General features: G+C 37.9%; 3 protein-coding genes across 4 annotated transcripts; 2 read left to right on the top strand and 1 right to left on the bottom strand.

Moving 5' to 3' along the window:
- Window positions 1-3767: 3767 nt before the first annotated feature.
- Window positions 3768-6021, bottom strand: LOC108947755 (uncharacterized). Its single transcript, XM_070184267.1, has 3 exons — window positions 5494-6021; window positions 5127-5390; window positions 3768-4259 (listed from the first exon to the last, which is right to left on the bottom strand). Exons 1-3 carry the CDS (start codon window positions 6019-6021, stop codon window positions 3768-3770), a joined length of 1284 nt encoding a protein of 427 aa, XP_070040368.1.
- A 6778-nt stretch (window positions 6022-12799) lies between these two features.
- Window positions 12800-14403, top strand: LOC104111480 (protein LURP-one-related 17). Of its 2 annotated transcripts, none has more exons than XM_009621182.3 (2): window positions 12800-13197; window positions 13805-14403. In XM_009621182.3, exons 1-2 carry the CDS (start codon window positions 12895-12897, stop codon window positions 14213-14215), a joined length of 714 nt encoding a protein of 237 aa, XP_009619477.1. In that variant the 5' UTR covers window positions 12800-12894; the 3' UTR covers window positions 14216-14403. The 2 variants fall into 2 exon arrangements, with proteins under 2 accessions (XP_009619477.1, XP_009619478.1); XM_009621183.4 differs by having other exon boundaries at window positions 12801-13197; window positions 13808-14403.
- An 854-nt stretch (window positions 14404-15257) lies between these two features.
- Window positions 15258-15870, top strand: LOC108947754 (uncharacterized). The gene is made up of 2 exons (XM_070184266.1): window positions 15258-15410; window positions 15532-15870. The coding sequence occupies exons 1-2, from the start codon at window positions 15258-15260 to the stop codon at window positions 15868-15870; spliced, it is 492 nt and encodes a 163-aa protein (XP_070040367.1).
- The last annotated feature ends 10985 nt before the right edge of the window (window positions 15871-26855 follow it).

Genomic DNA, 26855 nt, shown 5'->3' with positions numbered 1-26855 from the left:
CAACTTGTCTCCCATTTCTTTTGTCCTTCGTTATTGATCTTTGTTAGATTTGAGTTGCTGCCTTTTTGATAGCTTGATCAACAACGAAGGGCTTGATGCCCTGTTCTCTACAGTCAAAAGTAGATAGATATTAGTTTTGTACACTTGTCAACATTGAAACTTAGATATAACAATCTCCCCCTTTTTGATGATGACAACAAAGATAGAGTAAACAAAGTATACTTCCCTTTAGAGTTGTACTCATTACTGCTCCCCCTGAGTTGTATACTTCCCCTTAGAGTTGTTGTACTCATTACTGCTTCCCCTGAGTTGTTGATTTACTTCTCCATACATGTTCTTGACAACAAAGAGAGAGTAAATAAAGTATATTTCCCTTTAGAGTTGTACTCATTACTGCTCCCCCTGAGTTGTATACTTCCCCTTATAGTTGTTGTACTCATTACTGCTCCCCATGAGTTGTTGATTTACATTTCCATACATGTTCTCTCCCTTTGACATCAAGCAAAAAAAAGAAGGTGCAAGCCTAGTATATAGCAATATGCATTCAGATACTATGCACACTAGATGAAAAAATAATATACAGATAATATACATACTAGTTAGGGCAGCATAAGTAATGCTTTCAGCAGAGGCATAGAGTGATGGTTCATACATAGAGATGCAAAAATAAGTTTTTCAAACAAAAGAAAGCACAAGATATTGTTTTTAATCACGCCTTAATTTCTTCTTAGGAAGTATTGGAGGGTATTGATAACTTTGGTGCAGAAGGATTCATAGGAGGTTTCAACATCTTTGACGAGCTTGTCTATTTTTTCTGACATGGGGTTGAATGCCCTGGTTCCTTGTCTCTATGTGGCTCCCATATCCATCCTAAGCTTGGCCACATCTGTACCTATTTCCTTGGTGACTTCTCTGATTTTGTTAACCTGCTCTTTCATCTCAACCAACATAAGTCTTACACCTTCTAGATATTGTTGAATCTGCTAAAAATTTTGAGAGGCAGTTGACTGAGACTCTGGTGGTTCAGTGGGAGCTTCAACCTGTACACACTCTCAACTTTGGCACGCTTAACCCATCCATCATCACTTAAAGTGTAACCCATCATAGAGAAGGATGTCTTACCATAGGTACTGGTAATGTGCTTAGGTATGAAAGGTGTCAAGTCAACCTTCATAACTCCAAGAATGTGTGAAATAAGTAGGCCATAAGGTAGACAAGTAGCAGAAGAGGATATATCCATGATACTCTCAAGCATGTATTGACGAATCCATACAAACCAGTTCAGTCTTTTGTTGTTCACAAGACAGTAAAGAACAAAGATATCTCTGGTGGATAAGGTGCTAAGGGACCCAGTCCTAGGAAGTAGAGTGGTGGCTATCATGTGGGCCAAGACCCGGTGTTCAAACTCTAGATTTTTGGGACCAATGTCGGGAGGATTATCAGACAGGGAGGCTTTTGCTTCTTCTAAGGAAACTTCAAAGTCTTTTGGCCAAGAATTTTGCACAAAAAACTCATACCCATTAAACTTAGCAGAAAAAATCTTCTCAAATTGATAAGAGTCGAGAACAATTCGAGTGCCTAAAACCATGGATTCCAAGTCATCTTTATCATTCACAAAAAAATTTGCATAGAACATTCTCACAGGCTTTTCATATATGGAGCTCTAAATAGTATCGAATAGAGAGGAAAGACGTTGAAAATCGAAAACAACAATCACATCACAGTGCATATTTTTCATAAGAGAGAGACTTACAATGCGTCCATAAGCCATATATTTCGACTTATAGGACTCAAACCTTGATTTCTCATTTGGTCCATAGAATATTAATTTGTCCTCTGGCCCAAATTCAGTACTCTCCACTTTCCCTTTCTTGCATGTAGATTTTTTGGGGGTTTGCTCCATGGGCCTCCTTCCTGCCTTTTTCTGGCTAATAGGAAGTTCCTCAGACGACTTACTGCTTTCATTGTCGATTTTGAGAGGGTATGAGTCGATGGATGATTCCAAATCTACAGTTTCTTCAGGGTTGATGGTTTTTCGAAACCTTCTACTTCGTCTGGTCGCAGTGGAAGATAAGAGGTTTCTTTTCACCATGGTGAGTATTCCTTCGGATATAATGAGAAGTTAGAGGGAGTAGGAGGATTCTTATCTAGACTTTGGAGTGCTGAAGAGTTGCATTGGTTGAAGGAGAGGACGAATTCAGAAAGTAGTGACTCTTCTGAGGGGATGTTTCGGCGGTACTGATGGAGGTGTAATAATTACACTTTTATCAAAGTAAACTTAACACTTATAGAAGGAAAGTAAAGAGTTTTAATTGTATATAAAAGATTTGTTTTATAAAACACACATGATGCCAATCTTTTTCTGCAGTACAAAAAATCTTTCTTCTAAAAGAGGTTTTGTAAATATATCAGCAAGTTGAGATTCAGTACTAATGAATTCTAATGCAATATCACCTTTAGCAACATGATCACGAATAAAATGTGCTTGATTTCTAAATGTTTTGCTCTGGAGTGATGCACAAAATATTTTGCCAAACAAATAGCACTAGTATTATCACAGAATATGAAAGTTGTGGTAAGAGATAAATCATAGTCGAGAAGTTGATGCATGATCCAAAGAACTTGTGTACAACAACTTCCACAGATGTTGATAAGGCAACACAATTTTGTTTCCTGCTATGCGAGGAAACTAGTGCATTTCCCAAAACGCTAGTACTTTTCCTGTCGATCTTATCACCTGCAAAATATGCATATGAAAAACCTTTTAAGACAAAATTTTTAGAGTGAGCATACCATAATCCTAATTCAGAGGTCCCAATAAGATATGTTATAATGCGTTTAACAGCAGTAAGATGAGATTCCTTTGGAGCCGACTGAAACCTTGCACATTTACACACACTAAACATTATATCTAGTCGACTAGCAGTGAGATATAGTAAGGATCCAATCATTCCTCTGTACATGGTTTCATCAACAATTTTTCCATGGTAATCTTCGTCAAGCATAGTTTTTGGACTCATTGGAGTCCCAATGGGCTTAGCATTCTCCATGCCAAACTTTTTTATAAGTTCTTTGATGTACTTGGTTTGACTGATAAAGATCCCTTTGAGAGACTGTTTGATTTGTAGTCTAAGAAAGTAAGTTAGCTCTCCCATCATGCTCATTTCGAATTCTCCTTTCATAGAATGAGCAAATTCTTCACATAAAACAGAGTTAGGACTTCCAAAAATAATATCGTCAACATAAATTTGAGTAATAAGATTACTTGAATTTAAGTGCTTAATAAACAGAGTTGTATCGATATTACCTCATTTGAAGCCTTGATTTAGAAGGAAGGAGCTTAATCTTTCGTACCAGGCTCGGGGAGCTTGCTTGAGTCCGTATAGAGCTTTTGTCAGCCTATATACATGATCTGGGAGAGTATCATTTACAAAACCAGGAGGTTGCTTTACATAGACTTCTTCAAAGATGTATCCATTTAGATAAGCACTTTTTACATCCATTTGAAATAGTTTGAATCCTTTATGAGAAGCAAAGGCAAGTAATATTCGAATGCATTCCAGTCTTGCTACTAGCGCGAATGTTTCATCGTAGTTGATTCCCTTCTGCTGAGAATAACCTTGCACAACAAGCCGTGCTTTATTTTGCATCACTAGTCCAGATTCGTTTAGCTTATTTCTGTAAACCCATTTTGTTCCTACAGTAGAGTATTTGAAGGTTTTGTAACTAGTTTCCATACTTTATATCTTTCAAATTGATCAAGTTCATCATTCATTGCTTTGACCCTCAAGTTGAGAAATTAGAGCCATGTGGGAATTGAGCTTTTGAGACTTTCTGGTAGTGATTCCTTCATGTGGATTTCCAATAATGAATTTGTGAGGATATCTAGGTTCACTTTTCCATTCATTTGGGATGGTTGTAGTTGTTTCCCTTTCCTCAGTAGTCGACTGTTCTGTTGAAGAAGATTCTTGGACTTCATTATATTCCTCAGTTGACTGATCTTGTTGACCAGTCAACTCCTCTTGATAGTCTTTTCCTGTAACAGCAGATTTTGGAACAATAGAAATTTTCTCATCTTCAAGAACTTTTTCATTCCCTAAGTGAGGGTTAGTGTCAACAAAAACAACATGAATTGATTCTTCAATACATAAGGTTCTTTTATTGTAGACTCTATATGCTCTACTTGAGAGAGAATATCCAAGGAATATACCTTCGTCGCTTTTTGGATCAAACTTACCTAGATTATCCTTTCCATTATTCTGAATGAAGCATTAGCATCCAAAAGGATGAAAATAACCAATGTTGGGTTTCTTACTATTCCATAGCTCATATGAAGTCTTTTTAAGAATGGACCGAATCAAACATCTGTTGATAATATGACATGCAGTGCTTACAACTCCTGCCCAGAAGTGGTGAGGTAGAGAGTTTTCTACAATCATGGTTCTAGCCATGTCCTGTAAGGTTCTATTTTTACGTTCTACCACTCCATTCTATTGAGGCGATCTTGGTGAAGAGAAATTGTGAGATATTCCTTGGTCATTGCAAAAGTTTTCAAAGGCTCTACTTTCAAATTCTCCTTTGTGATCACTTCTGATAGTGGAAATGTAGTATCCCTTTTCACGTTGGACCTTCTTACAAAAAACTTCAAAATTTCTTAGGGCTCCATCTTTATGACTTAGAAAAATAATCCACGTAAATCGAGAAAAATCATCCACAATAATAAAAGCGTATTTTCTACCACCTATACTAGCAGTTCTGGTTGGACCAAACAAATCTATATGCAATAGTTGAAGTGATTTAGTAGTAGAAACAATGTTTTTGATTTTGAAAGATGAGCGAGTTTGTTTTCCTAGTTGACATGCATCACAAATATGATCTTTTGAAAAATCTAGCTTTGGAAGACCAATGACAAGATCATGGTTAGAGAGTTTTTGGATAGTATGCATGCTAGCGTGTCCAAGCTTTCTATGCCAAACCCAAGGGTTATCGATCACAGAAGCAAGACAAATTTGATTTCCAAGTCTATCTATATTACTGATGGTGTAGATATTTTTGTCTCTGTTACCTGAAAGAATGACTTTACCTTATTTGTCTTCTATAAAACAGCCATATTTCTTAAAACGAACCTCATAGTCATTGTCACATAGTTGACTAGTACTGAGAAGATTGTAACAGAGTTCATCAACCACGTATACTTCATCCACTTCACATGTTGAGCTAAGGGGAACTTTTCTAACTCCAATAACATTTCCTTTTGATTTATCTCCAAAGGTAATTGTTCCTCCATATAGTTTGGTGACTGTTTTGAATAATTGTTTATCACCAGTCATTTGTCTAGAACACGCGTTGTCAAGATACCATTTTTCTTTTCGATTCTTCTTGCAGTGTTCCTGCAAAACAAGATTACTTGTTTTTAGGTACCCAAGCCTGCTTGGGTCCTGAATGGTTAGATTTCTGAGTGTTAACTTGACTAGAGGATTTAGGTCGCCAGACCCATCTCCTGTTGTCCTTAAACCTGCAATGGTTAGAAGTGTGACCACGTTTTCCACAATAAAAACACGACGGTTTATTGGGATTTTCAGAGCCTTTTTCTGCTCTGGTTCTGTTACTGCATTGGTTAGTGTTGTGACCATTTTTACCATAATAAGAGGATACCTGAGGGTTTCTAGTGTTAATCAAATAGTTAAAGGGAGTGGTCGAATTTGATTTGATAGAACTATGACTGGTGGATCTTTGTAATACATTCAATTGAAGTTGAAGTTCATTTACTTCCTCTTGAAGCATGTCACGTTCAATTTCACACACTTCCAGCTTCAAGGCCCAGTCCTTTTTTTCTCTTTGGATTTTTCTGAGTTCATTTAGAACTCTTTCAATATCTGCAAGATCAATATTAACAAATTCTTGAAGTTCACAACAGTTAGAACAAGTAGGAAGACGTACCTTACTAGTTCCCTCGTTTGCCATAAGACCGAGTTCACCTGAGTCCTCTTTGCTATCTTCTTTCATGGCCATGAAACACATTTTTGCAATTTCTTCAAGGTTAGATTCTTCTTCATCACTCCACGCTCCAAAAGATTTCTTCTTTTGAAAGTTCCTGCTGAGTTTTGTCTTCAGTAGGGGACAATCAGCTTGAATGTGCCCATATTTTCCACATTCATAGCATCTTCCATTTTTTTTTATCATTTTCATTATTTGTCCTTCCTCTTCTGAAGTTTGATTTCCCTCTTTTGTTGAATCTGTTCTTCCTCATCATGCTAGCTACAACTTGAGAAAGCATGGCTATGTTTTCATCCTGTTCTCCTTCTTCTTTATTTTCTGGTTCAGCCACAGTTGCTTTAAAGGCTACTGCTTTCTTCTTTTCTTGTTGAATTTGCTTGTCCAAGTGAGTTTTCTCAAAGGCAATTAAATCACCTCTAAGTTCATTATAGGATATTTTGTCAAGGTCTTGACATTCTAGAGCAATAACTTTGGGCTGCCAGATTGTGGGTAGGCTTCTAAGGATTTTTCTGACTTGTTCTCCATTTTTTATTGGTCTACTAAAGGATTTTAGATCTCCAAGGATTTTGCTGAATCTGGAGAATATTTCTTCCACTGATTCTCCATCCTTCATTTGAAATAGCTCATAGTCACGAACTAGAAGGTTGATCCTTGTTTCTTTTACCTTGTTGTTTTCCTCATATGTGATTTTCAATTTATCCCATATTTCCTTGGAAGTTTCACAGCTTAAAATCTTTTCATACTCTTCTCCACTGATAGCAATATACAGTAGATGTTTTTCTTTGGAATTCACAGTTATAACGGCAACTTGCTCATCAGTGTAATCATCCAAGTCAAGTGGATCAGTTGATATAATGATTTGATCATTTTCATCTTTCTTTGGTGGAATCGGAAGATTTCCCTTTTTTATAGCATGCCAAACTTTGATGTCATATGACATAGTGTATGTTTCCATGAAAACTTTTCAATGAGAAAAATGTTGTCCGTTGAAGTATGGAGGTCGTACCTGAGAGGTTCCTTCTTGAAATAATGTACCGACAATTGTGTTTGATCCCATGATTTTTTTCTCACTAGCTGTTAAGCAAATTTCGTGAGCCTCGCTCTGATACCAATTGAAAGAACAAGAGGGGGGTGAATTGTGGACTATTAAAACTTAGTTGACTAAGATTTAGTTTAGTCGACTAGCTTTCGTACAGTACACAGATAAGACAGATGAATGCAGTGAATTTGAAGGCAACACAAGACACAACAGTTTTTATACTGGTTCAGTACCGGTGTGGTATTTACGTCCAGTTTCCCTTGGGTCACAAGGGTTCTTTTAGATCTTTGATAAAGAATTACAACAGTGATGGTTTTGGCTCGTTCACCACCAACGATGTTTAACAATAATGATTTCTGGATGTTGACATAATTCTCTTTTGTATTCTAACTCCTTCTATCTTTTATAACACTTGTAGACTCAAGAATACAGTATTTGTACTTAGATTTAGAGAGACTTAGAAGACAGTGTTTGTAGTTGCGCACAACACTCCCTTGAGTTCACTAGTGACCTTATAGGCAAGTATTGTTGTGTGTTTGTGTCTGATTCCAACAAGGTATCTTTGATTTCTTCAAGAGAGATGATTGTTGGATTAGAGCAGGGTGCCTCTAATTTCTTCTAGAGAGATGGGTTGGAGAGATGGACTGAAATTTGTTAAATCATGGAGTGCTCTATTCCATGTTGTTCCCATGCCGAGATGCTTTATACTTACTTTGAAAAAATGAGCGCATGTCAAATGGTTTTCAGTTGGTGTGGGGGGGGGGAATTAAATAATAAAGGAGTGCTTGATGACAAGAAGCACTACTTCCAATTGTCTCCCACTATGATGTGTTTCCACCCAACTTGTCTCCCATTTCTTTTGTCCTTCCTTCTTCATCTTTGTTAGATTTGAGTTACTGTCTTTTTGATAGCTTGATCAACAACGAAGGGCTTGATGCCTTGTTCTCTGCAGTCAAAAGTAGATAGATATTAGTTTTGTACACTTGTCAACATTGAAACTTAGATATAACATTCCTAATAGGGAGCGCGCCCTCTTTAATTTAAGAGATACTATGATGTATAATTTGATTGGAGACGTGAGCATAGAGGAGTCAATTATAGTCTAAGTCTACAGCCATGTGATCCAACCCATGAAAAGTATGAAGGGTTGAGTCAATGATATATAATTTTCAATGGGGGAGCCCAAGATCTCCTTCAGTCAAAAGTTTTGAGCTGAAATACTAAGCAATAGGTTGACTCACAATACACTGTTTAAAAAGCTGATCTGGCTAAAGCTGCAGTATTCAGTTAGTTACTCAGATTTCTAGCTAAAACTAAAATATAAAAATAAGAATAAGGTTGATTTAGGGAGAAATAAAATGAGAATAAATGGATAGGTAGACAGAAAAATTTACCCAATTATAAGAACAAATTGTTTGATAAATAATTTTGAGTCGAAAGTGTCGAGTTATTAGGACCTACTACACAACCTTTAATCGATCTGCTCGTACTGATCTCTTAACATATTTTGAACAAGTATTGAGTGATCATTATCCAAAAAGCATGAATTCAAATAAAAAATATCTTAAAAATAAACTTCACGATCGAGCGGTCTACAAAATAAAAGAGAGATTTGACAATAAACTTGTATTTTTACGTTAACATTTTTGGCCTGTTCAATTTTGCCCCATCTCACCCATTTGACTTCTGTGTTAATTGGAGTTCAAAGAAACAAAGGCGGAAAAGGTTAAAAACTTATGGGTTCGGAATTGTAAATCTTTTAAGTTACTGAATTCTAAATTAATAAATTTTTATATGTTCAATAAATTTCTTAAGATAAATAAACGGTTTGGATCAAAGCTACTGAGTTCGGTCGAACCCGCAAGTTCTACTCTCCCTCCGCCCCGTAAAGAAAGGACGGAAAATTTCCGTCCAAATGTGTATATGTGTTTTTTAGGCTAATTTATTGTAAGAAACAGTCTATTAATTTTCTTCACGAAACTACTTATCTTCTTCACTATTAATTTTCTTAACTAAATATAATTTCAAGAGACGTAGTGTAATTACGTAGAACACATAAAATAATACACACATGCACATAACATCGCCCAGGGGAGCAGGCAAATCTTGGCTGGTGTTGCTACCTACAAAGCAACAAAAGCACTGACACCTGCCTCTGAAATATGTGAAAGGGATACAAAAAAATTTAATTCTATTCATTGTCTACTTAATTAAATATTTGCACCTAATGCATATATTCACAAATACAAACAAGGACGTACCTACCTTACCTTATAAGTTAAAAGGCTCACGTAAATTCAATAATTTTTGTCCAAATTTTATATATATATATATATATATTAAGATATTCATTAAATATCTATTAATATTTGATTGTGAACTCAATTATTTGTATATTAATTTGAGGTCGTTGTAGTAATTCAGAAATTTCAAAATCTAAATCCACGTCTAAATACAAGGTGGAAATGTTTCCTTTTTCTTGTTCCTCTTTTAGAGAATATATAATATTTTCATGATCTCAACTGGATTTGGATTGAGAACTAATTATAATGGTTGATAGTGTTTCTAGAATTAGTTATATGGCCAAAAAACTCATAGCTTAATTCTTTTCAGGCTCTTATTCAAACCTTGATGCATTTCTAGTTCCCCATATATATCAAAGGAAAAGGGAAAATATTAGACCTAGTTTTTGTCTTTATATTGGCTATCTGTGCATTAAAAGAAGAGACGTGAATAAAATGGTAAGCTGCAGCCGCAGAAACAAGACGTGCACTTTGTTACGGAAAGTTAAGGGGCTATCGTAGGGACAGCAATATAATATCTTTGAAATCTTTCCACAGAATATAATATTTCACATCAAATTACAACGGTGTTTAAAATTAATATAAAAGGCATATTATTACTCTATATTTAAGGGTGGCATAGTTCTTAAATTAACTCAAATATAACTAATTTCTTATATAAAGGAACCAAAAAATATATTTTAATTAATCAGAGGTTAAATGTGTCAAGTCACAAGAACCAAAATCAAATTTATAAATAACTAATAAGAGTAGTTTATTTGACCAAACTTCTAAAATCAGCTTGAAAAATATTTTCTCAAAAGTGTTTTTAAAAGAGTATTTTTGATGATAAGCAGTATGTCTTTGACTAATTAATTCAAAAAGTACTTTTGAGTATTAGTATTTGATCAAGCTTTTAAAAATTATTTTAAGTGATTTTCCCAAAAGTATTTTTTCAAAAAAATGCTTTTGGTGAGAAGTTGCTTTTTTCTGCTTCTCAGAAACTGCTTCTGTTTCTATTCAAAACACTTTTTTTTATCTAAAAGTTTAGCCAAACACCTCGACTTTTCAAAAAAAAATTAATTTTGGCAAAAAAATAAATAAAAAAAATTTGGCCCCAAAAGAACTTGGCTAAATAGGCTATAAGAAACCAAATGTGCTATTATCCCTATATACTTAAATGTTGTCCCAGTCTTATAAAAAATTGGGTTACTCTAATTAAGGGTATTAATGGTTCGGTTCGGCCGATTATTTTATAAAATTTGTACCATATTAATTTTTGGTTATTTTATCATGTATAACCAAAATTAGACTTTCCGAAATTATCTCAATCATGTCGGTTTTTCTTCGGTATTGGTACGGTTAGGTTAATTTTCGGTATTTTTTTAAATATCATGTAAAAATCACTATTAGAAGTAGAATGCAATAGCATACATACTTTTATAGGATTTCGCAAAACTCTCTAGATATTTTTACTGTTTAAAGGGTAATGAATTAAGAAAACATGAAAGATGACCATAGTATTAGATCCATCAACTATTCTACAACGGCATAAAAGAAACTATATAAAGACAAAGAAAATATAAATCACACGAATGAAAAGATATTAACCAAGTTGGGATTCAAGAATAAAGTATATGGAAGATTAAATATTCAAAAAGATAAATTTAAATCATATGAAAAGAAACATATTTAATACATTGTAGTTTGCTACTCATAAGCGCTAGAATACTTTGTGTCTTGCTAGCGAATATGCTGAAAATAATTTAGTTTCAATAGAAATAACATAATAGTTTTGGGAATTAAGATTTTGAGTTTAATTACTCGTTGTCTTTTAACCATTTTTATAATTCCAATGCCCAATTTTTTTTAATGCATTATTATTTTTAATATTAATATATAAATATATTTTCTACATGTAAATTTATTTAGTACGGTTCGGTATTTTTTCGGTTTATTTTTATAAAATAAAAAATCTACCCTAATTATCGGCACGATTATAAATTTATATAAAAACTTAAGATTTTATTTAAAAAAACCTAAAAATTGGTTCGATCGATTTTTAAATATCTATTGAAACATCTAACTCTAATCACGAATCTAAGGTTTTAAATAGGATGCTAATTTTTTTCAGCTAAACTAAAAATGCATATATCTATTTCTGGAAGATTTTCCAAAGATCAGTATCATTCCACGTGTAAAATGTAATTAGAAGAAAAAACAATATTACGTGTTTGGAACTTTTCGTGCTGCCTTATCATGTACAGTCAAAGTGCATGCTTATAAATATACTGTCCCACTTTTATATTTTCTTGGAATATAACGTGACTGATACTGAATTAGCGTAAGAGACAACTTGACCTAAGGGCTCACAAGGTCCCCTACCTTATCTGCCACATGCATTAAAATCAACACCTCAATTTATTAAATGCAATTTAATAATACCCTTTTTAGAGTCCCAATTCTTCTCAAATTGCTTGATATTGTCATGTGGTGCACAACCTAGCCATCAAACTCCTGCGTAACCACGAAAATAAAAAATAAAAAATAAAAAATAAAAGACATTAATGTCTACTTCACTTTTTCAAGAATTGCTCAATTTGTGCAAACTTTTCGAAATCAAAAAAGTTTGGCAAACATCTTATTAGCCGATTGTTACTTTATAACTAAAAAAAATATCGACCCAAATTTTTCCCTTGCAAGTTTATTTTAAATTGTAATTAATAAAAAATACTTTAAAAACACATAAGAGTCTTGTTAATGTCAAAAATGAAGAGCGCTGTGTGTCTTAAGACTTGATAACGTATTCCAGATTTTCCGGTTTTTTCTTTTGTCTCTTCTCAACATGAGTAACGCTAACCGAAGTACCTAACTTGACCTTTAGGAGACAAAAAAGAATATTAAAAAATTAACAATGGAAAACAACAAACAATAAGGAATCTCAGAATTCAATTACTTAATCACCCACGTGGCACTTTTTCCGACATTCATCAGGGTTTGATTATACACTAAACTACTAGGAGAAAAAAAAAAAGAAAAAAAAAAGTCAAGTTATATACAAAAAATAGTGGAAAATTTTGAGTTAAATCTATACACTGATCGTGAAAATTACCTACACAATCTAATTACTTGTAAAATAATTATATTTAATTTGATAAATAATAAACAACATGCTCTAACATATTATTAAACTAAATTACGAACATTGATATTGTAAAAGAGTGTGTCACTCCATCCATTAGAAATTTAGAATTGGCTTTGAAAGTCATCAATTAATGCATGGGACATCGCGTTAGGTAAATGTAAGGTGGTCTCTTTTGGAATTTGTGTTAGAGAAAAAGAAAATATACTGCATCGACCAATGCCCAAAAGGCACGTGTTATTTATATTTGTCTCCCTCTTTACAAACAATACGATAAATAATTAGAAATATACAGCAAAAGAAAAACAATAAACCTTTTGTTGCATCTATAAATATCTCATTTTCCTCCAAAGATCTTCTTCTCTTACGTTAGCAAAAAAAGTTCCAAAACACAGACAAAAGCATTAGTAGTATATAGATCTAGAAAAGGAGAAATGCTTCTCTTTTTAAAATCAGTAAGTTTCAGATCAGTCAATCCACAAAATCAAGTATCAGATCATGACCAAGACTTGAAGAACAATAGCTGCAGGGAATTAGCTACTACTACTTCAACTTCAACATCATGTATATCTCTAACAGTTTGGAGAAAATCACTAATTTTCAGCTGTAAAGGTTTCACAGTAATTGGATCTGATGGCAGTTTAGTGTATAGGGTTGATAATTATTCCGGCGGCCGCAATCAAATCACTCTCATGGATGGCTCTGGAAAACCCATCCTCACCATATGTCGCCATAAGGTAATTACTTATACATCGTCGGTATAAAGAATTTATATATATAGTACTAGTACTACTTTATTAAGCTCATTAATTAATATAATATGTACTCGTATTCTAAGCAATGTTTTTGGGTTTATATATATCAAAATAGTTTTAACATTTTTATTTGTGTAACACTTTGTTTAACTCTTTTCCAACGGGACTGGCGAACAAGAAATGCCATAAGATATATAAAATCATTTTAACAAGCATAACAAATACTACTAGTATAAGTAACCATTGATTAGCTTGAGTTTTATCTTTGTTACAACTATAGTAGTATATTAGTTGTATATATATTATAGACTTGCTTTTTTTTTTCTTTTTCGTGTGTCATGAGTTGGCAAAACCCAATATAAGGCTAGTAGATAACCAGTTATATGCGACTGAGAAGGATTTTATTTCTCTTTTTTTTCCTGTAAATTAAATGACATAGAAGGTAGTTTAACCTATTATAATATGTTGTTATCATATTTGTCAAGTTATTATATAAGCCTGATAGAAGAACTTACAAGTTGTTTATTACTGATCAATTTAACCGGAAAATTTATACTGTCAACTTAATTTGTTTTTCTTATTTTTCTAGCAGAAGCTAAGACTAGTAGACAATAATTGGTTCATATATGAAGGAGAAGTTGGGGATGATCATTACCACAGTAGTAGTAGCAAGTCTTCATCGTCAAGAAAGAAGCCTATATTCTGTGTAAAGAAACAAATGAAGATTTTACATAGTAACATCAACGTTCTTGCCCATGTTTATTATCAAGGGATGTCTGAGAAGAGATATTCTTATATTATTGAAGGGTCATATGCAAACCGATCATGCAAAGTGTTGGACGCCGAGTCAAGAAATGTTGTAGCAGAGATAAGGAAGAAGAAAGCAGTAACTGACGGTGTAACTTTTGGATTAGAGGTTTTTGTATTGGTTGTAATGCCAGGATTCGACTCTGGATTTGCCATGGGTATGGTGTTGTTGCTAGATCAAATGTTCTCCTAACTTGTTTCAACATGCATGTATTGTGTATTGTCTGACTTTTTCCGAGAGAATGTGATGTTGTATATGGTCTTGGCCATCCTCCATTCATGAAAAAAAAAATTGGAGCTCGACGAAGGCCAAGGTCAATTTTCTTAATATATATCAGAGTTAGACTCATTCTTATTCTTGTTTTGTTCAATATTGAGCTCTGATGTTATATTATCCACCTTCCAAATGTTTAAGTATGGACATACGAGTAGTTTGGGGGGTGGGGGTGTTAATTAATTGTCGCATTGATATTGTATTATCTCCTTATATGATTTTGAATAATCTTCATCTCATGAAATGACTCTTAAGGTTAAGGTAGGTTAAAGACTTATTTTCTTAAATTGTCCTCAATCTCATGCGGATCTAGTTTTTAAATTTAAGTTAGCGATCACGGTAGCTAAAACTGCAGCCTTTGAGTGCTTGTATGAGGAACTTGGGGCAGAGGCGGTGATAAAAAATTGTTCAGGTTAGCCAATGCGAGGAAGAAGAAGGCTCGAGACCTAGACCAAGTGAGGTGCATCAAAGACGAGGAAGGCAATGTGTTGGTGGAAGAGGTGAGTATTAGGCGTAGGTGGCAGACATACTTCCATAGACTCCTGAATGAGGATGGGGACAGGAGCATTGTGCTCGGGGAGTTGGAGAACTCAGAAAGCCAGCGAGATTTCAGGTTTTGTAGGCGTATTCAGATTGAGGAAGTTGAGGAGGCTATGTGAAAGATGAGTAGGGTAGGTCGACCGGACCAGACGAGATTCCGATGGAATTTTGGAAGGACGTAGGCCGAGCAGGCTTGGAGTAGCTTACTAGATTGTTTAATGTCATTTTTAGGACGAAGCAGATACCAGAAGAATGAAGGTGGAGTGTGATGGTCCCACTGTACAAGAACAAGGGTGATGTCCAGAATTGCACCAACTATAGGGGTATCAAGCTGCTGAGTCACACCATTAAAATTTGGGAGAGGGTAGTGGAGAGGAGGGTGAGAAGGAGTGTGTCTATTTCGGAGAATCAATTCGGATTAATGCCGGGGCAGTCGACTACAAAAGCCATCCATATTGTGAAGAGGTTGATGGAGCAGTATAGGGAGAGGAAGAAGGACTTACATATAATGTTTATTGACTTAGAAAAAGCCTACAACAAAGTCCTTAGGGAGGTTCTATGGAGAAGTTTGGAGGTTAGCGGTGTTCCGGTAGCGTTCATTAGGGTGATTAAGGACATGTGCAATGGATCTAAGACTCGGGAGGAACGTGGGAGGGGATTCAGATTATTTTTCAGTGATGATGGGATTGCATCAGGGATCAGCTCTTAGCCCATTTTTATTTGCCCTAGCGATGGATGTGCTAACGCGTAACATCCAGGGGGAAGTGTCACGGTGTATGTTATTTGCAGATGATATAGTGCTTATTGACGAGATGCGTGGCAGGGTTAATGCTAAGCTGGAGGTGTGGCGAAAGACCCTGGAGTCTAAATATTTCAAGTTGAGTAGGACAAAAATAGAATACTTAGAGTGTAAGTTCAGTATTGGGACGTATGAAGCTGAAGTGAACGTGAAGCTTGATACCCAAGTCATCCCCAAGAGAGAGAGTTTTAAATCTCTTGGGTCTATTATACAGAGTAACTGGGAGATTGACTAGGATGTCACACACCGTATAGGAGCGGGATGGTTGAAATGGAGGCTTGCTTATGGTATTTTGTGCGACAGAAATGTGTCACCTAGACTTAAGGGCAAGTTCTATAAATCGATAGTTAGACCAGCCATGTTGTATGGAACTAAGTATTGGCCAGTCAAGAAATCTCATGCCCAGAAGATGAATGTAGCAGAAATGAGGATGTAGCGATGGATATGTGAGCATACCAGAAAAGATAAGATTATGAATGAATATATTAGGGACAAAGTGGGTGTGGCTCCTGTAGAGGAGAAGTTAAGGGAATCGAGGTTGAGATGGTTTGATCATGTGAAGAGGAGAGATGTTGATGCCCCTGTTAGGAGGTGCGGGAGATTGCCCGTGGCGAGTCAAAGGAGGGGTAAAGGGAGGCCTAAGAAGAACTGAGGTGAGGTGATTAGGCAGGACATAACTCTGCTCCAACTTACCGAGGACATGACCCTAGATAGAAAGGCGTGGAAGTCGAAAATTAGGGTGGTGAGTTGATAGATAGTCTACAGTTTTCCTTGTCTTACCAGTAGTAGTAGTAGTAGTAGTAGTAGTAGTAGTAGTAGTAGTACTAGTTGAGTACCTTCCTATTCCTACTCCCTTGTTTCTATACGGTATTTCAGTATTAGTAGTAGGATTGACACTATTCTTGTAGTTTTATATCCCTGGATCTCTGTCATTATTTGTTGTATTATTTGCTTATAGTGTCTTATTACATTGTTGTTACTACTATTTCTCTATTGCTCCTTTTTTTTAAATATTATTTAGTCGAGGATCTTTCGGAAACAACCTCTCTACCTTCATAGGTAGGGGTAAGGTCTGTGTACACACTACCCTCCCAGACCCCACTTGTGGGATTCCACTAAGTTGTTGTTATTGTTGGTATTGTTGTATACAATACTACAACATTTACCAGCTATTAACCCAACAAGAATACAAACTTAATGTGTGATGTCATGGGCAGCTTTCCGGCCATGTCCCATGACCCCTTGGACGCGCCACTTCTATGGGCAGCCCCATGGTCTTGACCGCATCAAGTGACAAGTGTGCCTGTGCCTATGTCGCCCCATCAATAGCCCTCACCATCGCCAAGCCGTAGGCAAATACCAACAGTGCCCCTCGGCAGATCGCGCCTAGTACGGGCCCGTTGTCAGCGCAATCGACCCATGCTCTACGGTCAATGCCGCGTGCAGACCCTGATACTAAATACAAGGTTGTGGCCCTTTCAAGTACCGTCAATGGATCTGCTTTTACCTTATAAGATTCTAGGTATCTTTTAATGTAAATATAGAGTAGTTTTACTTTCTGTATTTTCATTATAATTCTCTAGCTTATTTATGTCTAGTCCTATAACTTTGATTTTCATTTTAAGCATTATTGGGGGGTCAAGTAGTCAAAATTTCAAGCAAGCAAATAATTCTCTATATTGGTATCTCTCCTCCTCGACACCGTGTTGTCTTTTTGTAATAGCTTTCATTAATGTAATCGAGCTTTCTTTCATTCTCATTCTCTTTTTTGTTCTCTCAATTGCCCTTGAAATCGGTTTTCCTGTACGACACTCACAGTCTTGTTTTCCATATGGAGGGAGCCCCAGTTGACGGATAATAATTGTACGGACATCGGGTGCTTAGCCTTACATCGCCCTTCCAAGATATCTCAGGAAGGCGTCGCGTAACAGTTGGTATCAAATCCAGGTTCGACATCGAACGAGGGAACATATTTCCATTACCACCATTTCTGATCTTGGTGAATCATGGAGACCGCATTGCAGAACTTGAAGAGACTATTAACGTATTACGACCCATAGCGAGTACGGTGGCCGATCTAAGAACCAGCCTAGTGCAGAGGTTGGATGGCCTGGACCGTAGGATGCGGCAGAACGAAGGAGACATTGTAAACATCAGCCGCGACTCTGAAGGACTGGCAAACGGCAGCCACAGTGGCAGCAAAAATTTTCAGTAAATTCGAGGGGTTCCATGTAAGAAAAAAGACCCATGCCCAACCTCCAAGAAAAGGAAAACAAAAGCAGATGAGGGGCCTCATCTTAACCAAGAGAAGACCCTAATGCTCATCAAGATGAGAGTTAATGGTAAGCCCATTGGGCGATGATAGACACGGGCGCTACTCTTAATTACTTAGCCTCCACTGAGGTAGAGCGCCTCGGTCTAGTCGTAGGAAAGGATAGAGGTCGTGTCAAGGCTATCAACTCACCGCCTCAGCTAATGGGTAGAACAACCAAATGAGTATCGGTGAAGCTGGGTCCTTATGAAGCAAAATTCGACTTGTGTGTGGTGATCATAGATGACTTTGAACTAATAGCTGGGTTGAAATTCATGAGGCAAACCAACACCATTCATGTACCTTATGTAGACATGCTGATGATGATGAAAGCAAAAGGGGTAAGCAACCATTAATATAGGAAATCTCCTTATTTTTAGCTTTTTATTCCTAGCAACAATTTTGATTGTGGAATAAATGGAATAACATGTAAAAACTTTAGTTGCACAATTTGTAATATCTAAATTAGTTGTAGTTTGTAAAATAAACTCTAATAGGTCTTGTATTTATGAAAGTTTCCCAACCCCCACACCGTGCCCCAATATACATCACTATTGCCATCACTAATTCTCATTTTTCAACCTTAATTTTTACAAGTCCTTTTCCAGTTTTTCAGTAAACAAACTTAGTAATAATAATACTCAAAGACATGTGCTTCAAAAAATAAATGATAAATCCAAGCAATAAAATACCCAAAAAAAAAAGGAACCAAATCATCATGCTCTGAATCACAAAAAGAAACTTGAAGAAATAACAGTGATTTTTTTTAAAAATACTCTTTGAGAAGAACACATGCACATAACAGTGCACTTTTCAGTTCTTAAAGAGCAAACATACTTGACGCCATGGACCTTACGTAGTCAAACATCCCCAAGCATTTAAGAAAACTCGTCGTAATGTACGCGTATTATGCGTGTAACCAGTATTAATAAGAATAAGTTTTTTCAAAAAATAACTTAAATAATATTCAAAAGATACAAGTTTCAAAGTGATAAATATTAATCATGTTTAGAGGTTTGGATCCATACTCTAATTTATCTAATTTGTTCTCATACTTATTTCATTGTACAAAAATATATATCCGAGCGCTTGTACATGAGTACCCGCATTGCATATGTTCCTTGTTAATTATGATAATATCCGTATAGGTTAGTGTATACGGTCGAAATCAGGGTTGATTACTACATGACAGATCGGACTTGGAACGCAATGGGTTGAAGATCGACTCCGAGTCTCGTCGAACCAGAACACGAGGTCAGAATGTCCGTCATCGAGAACATTGAGTTTATGATCCCGGAATCGACCCTGACCCCGAGTAAGATCGAGGAAACATTGCCGGTGTAACCAACAGAAGACCGAATTAATGGCAGGCCGAAATATCTGTAACCGGTCAGATATCACGGCGGGAATCTCGGCACATATCAATAGGGGATCGGCAAATCAGCAAACCAGGAGATTTTTTCTTTTTATAGAATTGTACCTGAAATAGGGCTCCCCTACTATATAAAGGGGGTCTAACTACTTGTAAAGCACACTGTAACACGCATCCCAAAGCAATATATTATTATTCTCGGCAATTTCTTGTTACTCTCTTGTTGTTGCTGTTCTGATATCAATAAAAGCATATTTGGCTCGAGGGTGGCAAACCTTCCTAGGCTAAGACTGTTCAACTTGTGTGGTTAGCATTTACTTTTCCATTACCTATTTTAATTGCAATCTGATTTGTCGTCTTGAATCAAATTAAATCATGTATCCTTAAAATCACTTATAAATTTAATTGTTAGCCGATTTTAAGGGTAAACAGTTTGGCGCTCACCGATGGGCTAAGGATAATAGTGGTTATTTGATACGAATCTCCATAACACACACTACTTTACACTTGCTCTTTGAAGTGTCTCTGATTGCAGTATAAAACACAAAATGCCAAACTCTCAATCAGCACCCCTATATGTTGACAATGAGTCTGGTCACCACGGTGAAAATAACAACATAGCACCCGGTGAAGGAGTACCGCTCGTTGATCCCATCGGAATTCCGACCGCAGATCTGATTGACGCTAATTCACATGTGGCTATCGACACAAACTTGCCTACCGACCCCGAGAATAATATCCGTGGTGAAGCCCGATCGGCAACTCGAAACACATAAAACATTGAAGGAGACGGGATCAGTCTACGGGTGATCTTCGAAATGCTGCAGGCTCAACATGCGGTGATAGCTCATTTACAGAACCAAAGCCGTTCACCGAGCAAGGTTGAGCCCGATCCACCCCGGGAAGTCGCCCGCAGGGATGAACCGGTCATAGAAAGGTCAAATAAACATGAATCAGGGGCTAACCCCGAAATCATAAAGATGCTCGAGGAGCTGACAAAACGGATAGAATCAGGGGAGAAGGAAATCGAAGCTAATGACAAAAAGGTGGAAATCTACAATTCTAGGGTAGACCAAATCCCAGGAGCGCCGCCAATATTAAAAGGTATGGATTCCAAGAAGTTTGTGCAAAAACCTTTTCCTCCAAGTGAGGCTCCGAAGCTGATCCCTAGGAAATTTTGCATGCCCAAAATTGCTAAGTATAATAGAACAACCGACCCAAATGAGTATGTAACCTCTTACACATGTGCCATCAAAGGGAACGACTTGGAGGATGATGAGATCGAGTCTGTCCTATTGAAGAAGTTCGGAGAAACCCTGTCAAAAGGGTCTATGATACAATATCATAACTTACCTCCTAATTCTATTGATTCATTTGCTATGCTTGCTGATTCTTTCGTGAAAGCACACGTTGGGTCCATCAAGGTCAAGACAAGAAAATTGAACCTTTTCAAAGTAAAACAGAAGGATAACGAGATGCTCAGAGAGTTCGTGTCCCATTTTCAAATGGAACGAATGTATATGCCATCGGTCCCAGATGATTGGGATGTTCAGTCATTCACTCAAGGGCTCAATGTTCGAAGCTCGTTTGCTTTGCAGCAGTTGAAACAAAACCTGATAGAATATTCGGCCGTTACTTGGGCCGACGTGCATAACCGGTATTAATCGAAGATCATAGTGGAAGATGATCAACTTGAGGCCCCTTTGGGGTATGTTTATCCCATCGGAACCCTCGACAGAGTTAAGAGAGACATTGATCGTGAACTGAGCCCAAACAGGAATCGATATCAGCCATATAATTGAGATCGAAGAAGCAATGGGTCCGGGCGGAACTCCATGAGAAATCAAAGGAGAAATAACCGAAGTCAGAGCAACCTAGGACTCATGACAAAAAATGGCTTCGACAGGTCCATCGGTCCTAAAGAAGAACCGAGGCTATCAGAATACAACTTTAATGTCGATGTTGCCGCCATTGTAACAACTATCGGGAGAATTAAAGAAACCAAATGGCCTCGACCTCTATAATCCGATCCAACCCAATGGGATCCTAACCATATGTGCAAATATCATGGCACTCAAGGTCACATTACAAAAGATTGTCGACAGTTGAGAGAGGAAGTAGCTCGACTATTCAATAATGGGCATCTTCGAGAATTCTTGAGCGGCCGAGCTAAGAATCATTTCAAAAACAGGGATGCTAACAAACATACAAAACAAGAATAACCTCAACACGTCATTAACATGATCATCGGTGGGGTCGATATCCCTCAAAGGCCGATGTTGAAACGCACCAAAGTATCCATCACTAGAGAGAAATGAACTCGAGACTACATACCATAAGGAACTTTATCTTTCAACGACGAGGACGCAAAAGGGATTGTACAGCCCCACAATGATGCACTGGTAATATATGTACTCGTAAATAGAATTCAAGTTAAACGTGTGTTAATTGATCTAGGTAGCTCGGCTAACATCATCCGATCGAGGGTCGTGAAACAGCTCGGTCTACAAGATCAAATCGTGCCTACAGTACGAGTTCTAAACGGATTCAACATGGCATGTGAAACCACTAAGGGTGAGATAATATTATCACTGAACACCATCGGGACCATACAAGAATCTAAGTTTTATGTAATCGAAGGAGACATGAGGTACAATGCTTTGTTCGGAAGGCCATGGATCTACAACATGAGGGCAGTACCCTCAACTCTGCACCAAGTGTTAAAATTATCAACCCCAGATGGAATTAAAACGGTCTACGGAGAATAGTCATCCGCAAAGGAGATGTTTGCGGTCGAAGAGGAGTTTCCAATACCAGCACTTACAATGACAAAGGGGTACTCAGCTCCGACCCAACCAGAAAAATAGGGGAATGATGACGATGATGATTTCGGGGTACTCAGGTCTTTTATAGCCCCCGATGATTCCGACGCCATTAAATCGACGGTCAAGAAGCTGGAACAGGTCATATTGGTTGATCATCTACCCGATCGACATGTATACCTGGGCACGGGGCTAAATCTCGAGATCAGGAAAAAACTCATTCAGTTTCTTATGACTAACATAGATTCTTTCGCTTAGTCCCACCTTGATATGGCAAGGATCCCACCAGATATAACCACTCACAAGTTGATCTTGGACCCGAAGTTCCATCCGGTCAAGAAGAAAATGAGACCCCAATCCGAGGTCAAACTTTCTTTCATCAAGGACGAGGTATCTAAACTCCTTAAAATAGGGTCCATTAGGGAGGTTAAATACCCGGATTGGTTAGCAAATGTAGTAGTAATCCCTAAAAAAGGGAATAAATTGAGAATGTGTGTAGACTATAAGGATAGGATTCTTTCCCTTTGCCCAACATCGATTGAATGATCGATGCCACGGCCAGCCACGAGATCCTTAGTTTTCTCGATGCCTACTCTAGGTACAACCAAATACGGATGAACCCGGGTGATCAGTAAAAAACCTCCTTCATCCCTAAATATGGCACATACTGCTATAACGTGATGCCGTTCGGTTTAAAGAACGTCGGCGCCACTTACCAACGCCTAGTAAATAGGATGTTCGAGGAACAAATAGGAAAATCAATGGAGGTTTACATTGACGATATGTTAGTTAAGTCCCTGCGAGCAGAGGACCATTTAAAATATTTGCAGGAAACCTTCAGCATATTAAAGAAATACAATATGAAGCAGAACTCGGAGAAATATGCTTTTGGAGTTGGATCAGGTAAATTTCTAGGGTTCATGGTATCCAACCGAGGAATTGAGATCAACCCCGACAAAATCAAAGCCATCGAAGACATCACGGTTGTGGACAATGTGAAGGTCGTGCAAAGATTAACCGGGTGCATAGCCGCCCTGGGGTGATTCATTTCGAGGTCATCCAACAAGAGCCACTGATTCTTTGTACTATTGAAGAACAAGAATAACTTCTCATGGACCCTAGAATGCCAACAAGCTTTGGAGGAATTCAAATGTTACTTATAGAGCCCACCGCTTATTCACATTCCGAAGGCAGACGAACAACTATACTTGTACTTGACAATTTCGGAGATAGCGGTAAGTGGAGTCCTGGTCTGGGAAGAGCAAGGTATGCAATTTCCAATTTACTATGTTAGCAGGACCCTAGGTGAGGCCGAAACTAGGTATCCTTACCTAGAAAAACTGGCGCTCGCTTTGCTAAGCACCTCTAGGAAACTAAAACCATAATTCCAGTGTCACCCCATATGTGTCATAACTACTTACTCGTTGATAAACGTTATGCATAAGCCCGAGCTCTTGGGTCGGTTGGCCAAATGGGCCGTGAAAATCAGTGGGTACGATATTGAGTATCAACCCTGAACCGCCATTAAGTCTCAAATTTTGGCAGACTTTGTAGCCGACTTTATGCCAGCCCTAATATCCGAGGTCGAAAGAGAGTTATTAATCAACTCAGGGACATTCTCGAGAATCTGGACCCTCTTTACGGACGTTGCCTCGAACGCAAAAGGGTCCGGACTTGGCATCGTATTGAAGCCACCAGTAGGAAATGTAGTTAGGCAATCTATTAGGACTGTGAAATTGACTAACAAATAAGGCCGAATATGAAGCCATGATTGCAGGTCTCGAACTAGCCAAAAGCTTGGGAGTAGAGATAATTGAAGCTATGTGCGACTCCCTCCTTGTGGTAAACTAAGTTAATGGGACGTTCGACGTCAGAGAAGAATGAATGCAAAGGTACCTGGATAAATTGCTGGTAACATTGCATCGATTCAAAGAATGGACTTTGCAACACATACCTCGGGATCAAAACACTGAGGTTGATGCCCTCGCCAACCTAGGGTCATCGGTCGAGGATGCCGAATTCAACTCGGGGTCATTCGTACAACTTATGAGATCGGTAGTGGAATAAGGTCATGCCGAGATTAACTCAACGAGCCTAATTTGGGACTGGAGAAACAAATATATAGAATACCTGAAGATCGAAAAACTGTCATCGGATCCAAAGGAATTGAGGGCCCTACGTACAAAGGCAGTCTAGTTTAGCCTATCCGAAGACGGAACCCTGTTCAGAAGGGTGTTCGATAGACCACTCGCAATATGTCTAGGACCAGGGGACACCGAATACATTTTGAGGAAAATTCATGAAGGCACATATGGAAATCATTCAGGCGCCAAATCACTAGTTCAAAAAGTTATTAGAGCCGGCTATTACTGGATTGATATGGAAAAGGACGCAAAGGAGTTCGTATGAAAATGTGATGAATGTCTAAGTCAATATCCAATAATTCATCAGCCCGGGGAATTACTGTATTCGGTCTTGTCACCATGGACGTTCATGAAATGGGAAATGGATATTGTCGGCCCCCTTCCATGGGCACCTGGTAAGGCTCAATTTATATTGTTTATGACTGACTATTTTTTCTAAATGGGTGGAAGCCCAGGTGTACGAGAAGGTCAAGGAGAAGAAAGTCATCGATTTCTTTTGGGACCACATCATATGCATGTTCAGAATGCCGGTCGAGATCGTATGCAACAATGGTAAATTCATCGGCATCAAAGTAACCAAATTTCTTGAAGATCACAAGATCAAAAAGATCTTAAAAACACCCTATCACCCTAGTGGGAACAAACAAGCTGAATCTACCAACAAAACCATACTCCAAAACCTTAAAAAGAGGTTAACCGACGCCAAAAGAAAATGGAAGGAAATCCTACCCGAAGTCCTATGGGCATACCGTACGGCCTCGAAGTCCAGTACCGGGGCCACCCCATTTTCATTGGTTTACGGCGTCGAAGCTCTAATACCGTTCGAAATTGGAGAACCAAGTATCATATTCTGATATGCAACAAAGGAATCGAATGACGAAGCCATGAGTACGAGCCTGGAGCTATTAGATGAAAGGCGCGAAACCGCCCTTGTCCGGTTGGCCGCCCAAAAATAGCGGATCGAAAGGTATTACAATCGAAAGGACAACCTTCCACACTTTAATACCGGGGACTTAGTACTAATAAAGGTTACACTGAGCACCCAAAACCCGAACAAAGGGAAATTGGGGCCAAACTGGGAAGAACCGTATCAAATTATCGAGATCACAGGAAAGAGATCCTACAAACTCGGAACAATGAACGGCGAGCAATTACCGAACAACTGGAATATAACTCACTTGAAACAATATTATTGCTAAGGTACAACCCTGTCCTTTCTCTTATTTACATTCTAAACTAACGCTTGTAGGTAAGCGACAAGGAACGATATAACATTTTAGGTCTGAAAGCGCACGTTGCACTCTTTTTCCCTTGAACCGATTTTGTCCCAAATGGATTTTCCGACAAGGTTTTTAACGAGACAATAAGTAAATCGTGCTAATATAGAATTGAAGGCCGGGTTCAAACCGGTGACGAAGATCACAACAACATTCGAGGCCTCTCTTCGATCAGCCCCGAACACTGGGGGCATCACCCTCGGATATCGACTTTACCAAGGAAAGAAACTTCATGATTGAAGGGTCTCAATCGATAGGATTTATTGTAAGGGCCAAACGGTCAAATGAACCATGCCCGCATATATTGCTCAAGCCCTGGCACAAAGCATGTACACATGTATAACTATTATGCACAAGAATAAAGAGAAGTCTCTTCCTTGCGCATAAACATCTTGTCCTTTAAAACTTTTCTTGCATTTCTCAAGGAATTCCCTACATCCGATCTCCTAAAGGTATCGAGACGAAGGGCTACCTTAATCCGAGTTTGAACAATCACTCTCACTCGGGGACTGCCATCCGAAAACAAACTCGGACGACCCAAGTTATCAGACGTCGGGGGCATAAAACCTATTAGGCAATGCCCGAATTTTAAAGACCACGGCCATCCCCACTCGGGGACTGTTATCTAGGGCAAGCTAGGATAATTCAGGATAGCAAGCCCACTGGGCAACACCCAAACTAAAAAGGCTGCGGCTATATTAACGTGGCTCGGAGACGTCTGAGACCCGTAACAAAAATAACAAGGCCTTAAAATTATTTAACCGGTTCTAAAGGCTACCCTCGGCAAAGTATAACCTCAAAAAGTCTAAGTACTTTGGGAAAAACAATTTCGGTCACACCGAACCCCCCACGATGCCCAAGAACAAGATAAATGTTGAAGGCAAGGTTTGGTCGAACCTCTGAACGTAACCTAACTATTTCATGCTAAGGCATTTCGATCTTTGCAAATATAAGTAATAAAGCAGAGGGAAAATCCAAAAGCCGTTGAAGGGAATCCTTATATACATATCAAAAATTCTTTTTACAAGGGCCAAACAACCCTGGTACAATTTTTTACAAAGGCCAAATGGCCTCGACAAAAGGGTAATATGAAAAGCAAAAAACAAAAACATCTGAAAAGAGCCTAAGTGGCCTAGTCTTCGCCGGGAGCCACATCATCACCTTCGAGGTCCCCGTCTTCCTTAGACTCGCCCAAATCCTCATAACTTTCATCATCTTCGGGAAAGGCCGGTTTTTTATCCTTGGCTCTGAGCTCTTTGGCATTCTCAATCTCCGTCGATAAGTCAACACCCCG

The sequence above is a fragment of the Nicotiana tomentosiformis genome, chromosome 8, assembly GCF_000390325.3.
Source record: "Nicotiana tomentosiformis chromosome 8, ASM39032v3, whole genome shotgun sequence".
In the NCBI taxonomy this organism is placed as follows: Eukaryota; Viridiplantae; Streptophyta; class Magnoliopsida; order Solanales; family Solanaceae; genus Nicotiana; species Nicotiana tomentosiformis.
Note: the sequence above shows the minus strand (reverse complement) of the source record. Positions and strands in the feature narration are given on the sequence as shown.